Source organism: Etheostoma cragini, chromosome 3 (assembly GCF_013103735.1).
Source record: "Etheostoma cragini isolate CJK2018 chromosome 3, CSU_Ecrag_1.0, whole genome shotgun sequence".
In the NCBI taxonomy this organism is placed as follows: Eukaryota; Metazoa; Chordata; class Actinopteri; order Perciformes; family Percidae; genus Etheostoma; species Etheostoma cragini.
The window spans coordinates 28658299-28663461 of NC_048409.1; the positions used below are offsets into that span (position 1 = coordinate 28658299).

Here is a 5163-nt window from a genome sequence, read left to right on the forward strand (position 1 = left end):
CACACACACACACACACACACACACACACACACACACACACACACACACACACAGACACACACACACACAAACACACAGACACACACCGTTCTTTATGTATAACCTGACTCCCACACTCTTCATTCTGTCTGAGAAACACATAAACACGGTAACACACACACACACAAACACACAAACACACACACTGTACAACTTGTGATCAAACTTGAAGCCGCTTTACTGTTGGTTCCTAAATATTTGTGAATCTAAAGATAGAGTATATAGAACAGAATGGAGTCGTAGAGTCAGTCTTCTGTGTGTATTTTGTCTAATTCGGTTGAATTTTTCATAATTAATAAGTGTCACTTTCGTTCTTTTCTGTTATGTTCTGCACACAGTCAGCTGATGCAGGTTGTAAAACGTTGGTCTTTAGTCCCCCAGACTTCATTATTGCACAGAAAACCAGCTTTCATGAGTGAGAAAGGCCTTCACAATAAACAGAAAGCTTGAACTTGAGTTAAAACCAGAAGATATTCTGTCATTTTTACATCTTTCCTTCATGTTTGTCCTCTTTTCTCCATCTCCACGGCTTTGGGATACAGCTTAATTTTCCCACCCTTCGTCTTGCTTTCTGTCCCTCTCTCTTTGTTAATTTCTTTCTCTTCTCGTTCTTTATTTTTTTCCTCTTTCTCCCCATCCCTTCCCCCAGTTTTCCCACCTCCATGCCTCATCAGCAGCACCACAAAGCCCGGCCCTGCCCTGGCAACCACCGCACCACCGCCTCTGCCCCGGCAACAGGCCGTCGTCAGGGCTGCCGACCCCTGACCCCATCACAGCTGCTCAGCCATCGCATGTCCCACAATCCCCTGCTTCCTGCCCGCTCCCGTGACCAGGGGGTCACACTCACGGGAATCAGCGGTGAATAAGACTCCATCACTTTCCCTCCGTCCATTTCTTAAAAATAAATTGAGACGAGAGGAAGCGAGGAGAGGAGAGAAGAGACTAGGAAAGGAAAGAAGAGTAAATGAAAAGAGACAAGAAGAGACTGTAGAGAATGAAAAGGAGAGACGACTGTAATGAAGAGAGTGAATAAGGAAAAGGAGACAAAAGAAAAGGAGAGAGAAAATACCCGAAGGGACGGAAGTTAGGGAGAAGGAATGGAAGCAGGGAACGAAGAGGAAAGGAAAGAAGGAGTAGAGAGGAAAGGAATGAGGAGAGAAGAGACAAGGAAACAAGAGTAAATGAAAGGAGAGAAGGACTGATAATCAGAGGAGCATAGAGGCGAGTAGAGGATATAAAAAGAGAGGAAATTAAAGGAAACTGTAAGAAGAGGAGAGGAGGAAAAAAGAGGAAGGAAAAGACAAGATCATTTAAAAAAGTAGGGGAGAGATAATGGAAGAAAAGGAAGAAACAAGGAAAGAAGATGAAAAGAAACAAGGAGAAGAGATGAGAGGAGGATTGCAGTAAAATGCAGAGAACAGAAAAAATCTGAAATAGATAGTAGTAGTAATAATAGTTTGATGCTAACGTTAGCTCCAAACACCATTCAACTGACAGCTTTAGCTGTGTTTGATTGCTAGCTTGTAGCTAAGCTAACAATCATATTAAAAATGTTTTATCTATCTAAGATTGTTTGAAGCTCAAGACACAAGTCAACTGACAGCCGTTGTAGCGTTTGATGCTAACTTGCAGCCAGCAGTGAACAAGCGTCTTTATGTTGGTCCTATTGACATTACAGAAGTCTCTCGTTAGCGTCTTGTAGGCTACTTGTCGCTAAGTGACGCACGCGCGACTCACATCTGCCCTCGTCGCAGCGTGTCTGCACTCAGCTCACATAGAGACAGGACGCGAGAGCCACCGTCATAGCGATGACAGTTAAGTTTAAACACCAAAATGACAAGTTAAGATTTAAAAAAAGTTGTTTGTTTGGGTTAAAACCAACGGCTAAAGCCCCTAAAGGAGTTAGGAACCCATTTCCTGTGAGAAAGTCTTGTGTTTTTCCTTCTTCCAGGAGAGAAACAACGCTCCCCCATTTTAAAACACATGGCAATATGTTACCGGAGGAAAAACCTTGTTTTATTGTCACAAACAAGAAAATCTCCTAAACAGATGTGTACATGTGCTGGAAAGCCAACACTAATATCAGGGTCTCTGATGACACTCATGTGCTACTTGTAGTGTCATGGGTGGTTGCAAAAGATGAAGAAGAAGAAGAAGAAGAAGAAGAAGAACTACTTCCTGCTTCTTTTGTTTGGAGGTTTCGGAGCTTTGAGTTGATGTCAGTCGAGAGCTGAGGCCCAGCGTGGTGCAACAAATACACATCCCACGTGAAAAGAGTTGCTGATGAAGTTTAGGTTAGACTTAGAGGATGATGCAGTCTGTGTGTGTGTGTGTGTGTGTGTGTGTGTGTGTGTGTGTGTGCGAGTGTCTCGGTTCCAGGTGCTGTCCCTGGTGTAACCGGAGCAGGTCTTTATTAATAAATAATGCATCTGAACGAGTCAGCCCATCAGTCAGCCAGTAGCTTCGGCTTATTCTGCCATTTGCCCTCCAAAAGGACAGACACCCACACACACACACACCCACACACACCCGCACACACACACACACACACACACACACACACACACACACACACATACGGAAACAACACACAACATCACAGAGGCTGAGATAACCTGACAGTTTTCAGCTCCAGGATTCAATTTCAGGGATTCTTCATTTTGTCGTGTCACCCGGAGCCTCCTCAGCGACCATGAATCCTGAATAGTAAGTGTTGGTTCTTTCTGTATGCTGCGTGTTATTTACACAAAACACACAATGTGCACAACGGGAAGACTCTGACATCTGCTCTCCAACGGTGACGGCTGACATTAAAAAGTTAGGAGACAACATCAGAGCCTTGTTTTTGACGTGGACGCAGTGTTCAGGGAGAGGTCTTTGCAGTCGGTGCCGTGTGTTTTGTTGTTTGTGCTAACTCTGCCCAACACCGTAACACACATTTACTAATTTAATCTTGTGAGTTTGTGAGTCCTAATGTCTTAGTTATATGTCTACGGTTAAGATTAGATACGTTACTGTATACCAGACACATGTATATTTAATATAAAGGACGGATGATCTCAGAGTTTTGACTGACTAAGATGACAGTTGTAGAGTTGTGAGTTACAGAAGAAAAAGTCTAGTTCCTTTTCTGCATAGATAATTCTGGGGAGTTAGATCACTAGGCCCCTGGGGCTGCTGGGTATTGCAGTCCTATGACTGATGTGCTTCATTTTCCACATCAAACTGAAGAAGAAAGTGAGACTTCTCCCTCAAAACGGTGCTCTGTTCTGTTAATTTCAGACGCATTACAAGGGTGGATTTTAATTATATTCATTTAAGGATTATTTAGGACTATTAGTAATATGTTATCTTGGTAAACTATACATTTTATTTTAATACAACTTTGCAAACTCTTCAATGAGTGAACATGTTCATGATAATGTGTTGATGTACATCTGCAGTTATGTGTGTGTGTGTGTGTGTCCTCCTCCAGTGACTACCTGTTCAAACTTCTTCTGATCGGTGACTCTGGAGTCGGAAAGTCATGTCTGTTGCTGCGCTTTGCGGTAGGCGCGCGCACACACACACACACACACACACACACACAGAGTGCGTGACACTATCTTTGTGGGGACCGGTCATTGATGTAATGCATTCCCTAGCCCCTTACCCTAACCTTAACCTTATCCATCACGACTAGATGCCTAACCTTAACCCTTACCCTTCCCTAACCATGACCTAACTCTAACCCTAATCCTAAAACCAGGTCTTAACCCTTAAACAGCCCTCTAAAGTTCTGGTGGTCCAGCATTTTTGGCCCACAAAGCTATTGGGACCCCACAAATGTAGTTAAACAAGAACACACACTTCATTTTATACACTTTACTGCTTATTGTTGATTGACCGTCACCCCCCCCCCCCCCCCCCCCCCCCCCCCCCCCCCCCCCCCTCAGGATGACACCTACACTGAGAGCTACATCTCCACCATCGGAGTCGACTTTAAGATCAGGACCATCGACATGGACGGGAAGATGGTGAAACTACAGATTGTAAGAGTTTGCTGATCAGACACAGTGGTGGGGAGTGGGTTCTTGTTAGAAAACAACATGTAGTCTGTTAAAGCAATGCAAAAAACAGAAAATACTGTGTCATGTAAGCTTGGTACTGACCATGCTCACCATCTCACTGTGTGTGTGTGTGTGTGTGTGTGTGTGTGTGTGTGTGTGTGTGTCCTCAGTGGGACACAGCCGGTCAGGAGAGATTTCGAACCATCACCTCCAGCTACTACAGAGGAGCGCACGGCATCATCATCGTCTACGACGTCACCGAGCAGGTCGGCGTGCGTTTCTGTCACATCATCAACAACACAACGGGACGGAGATCCAACATTAAACTCCTCTTCTTCTCTTCTTCTTCTCCTCTCCACAGGAGTCCTTCAACAACGTGAGGCAGTGGCTGGACGAGATAGATCGCTACGCCTGTGACAACGTCTCCAGGCTGCTGGTGGGGAACAAGTGTGACCTCGTTGGTAAGAAGGTGGTGGACGCCGGCGCCGCTCAGGTAACAGGCCGTCGGCTCAAGGAGCAACTCAAACCTCCAAATATCGACCCGTTGCTTCATCATCTGAGTTATTCTTGTCTTGATTCATTTATTTGATGAAAAAAATCCTTTGATTCTGCTCTTTTTGATGTTTTTGTTGTTTTTTCCCCCCGACATTTTTGCAGCTTTTTCTGACATTTTCCACTTTTTTTAAGAGTTCTATTATCATTTTTTTCCCGATGCTATGAAATTGATTTAAACCAAATGTAATGAAAGGGGTGAACTGATCGTTTATTTTACTTGTTATGAGTGTCGTAGGGAACAGCTGAATGGATTTAAGAGAGCATCGATAAAAAGTTAGGTCTTCCTGAAAGAGTTTACGCTGAGCTACGTTTGGATCAGAAATAACTTTAAGACTAGTCAAAGGGTCCAAAAAGAGAAGTTATATCAACTGAAATCCGCCACACACACTTATCACTGTTTGTTTCCTCACACATCTAAATAATCTGTTGTTGAAGATAGGTAGCGAGCGCCTGGTGGCCGGGTTTGCCACGGAGCCCGGTCGGGCACAGCCCGAAAAAGCTACGTGGCACCCCCATCTC

General features: G+C 44.3%; 1 protein-coding gene across 1 annotated transcript in view; it reads left to right on the forward strand.

Moving 5' to 3' along the window:
* Window positions 1-2573: 2573 nt before the first annotated feature.
* Window positions 2574-5163, forward strand: part of LOC117941841 (ras-related protein ORAB-1-like) — a 3906-nt gene continuing 1316 nt past the window's right edge. Inside the window, exons 1-5 of the mRNA XM_034867009.1 lie at window positions 2574-2746; window positions 3516-3588; window positions 3976-4071; window positions 4260-4355; window positions 4451-4582. Of these exons, the coding sequence (XP_034722900.1) occupies window positions 2733-2746; window positions 3516-3588; window positions 3976-4071; window positions 4260-4355; window positions 4451-4582 (411 nt within the window). The 5' untranslated portion in view covers window positions 2574-2732. The remainder of the gene's footprint in view (window positions 2747-3515; window positions 3589-3975; window positions 4072-4259; window positions 4356-4450; window positions 4583-5163) is intronic.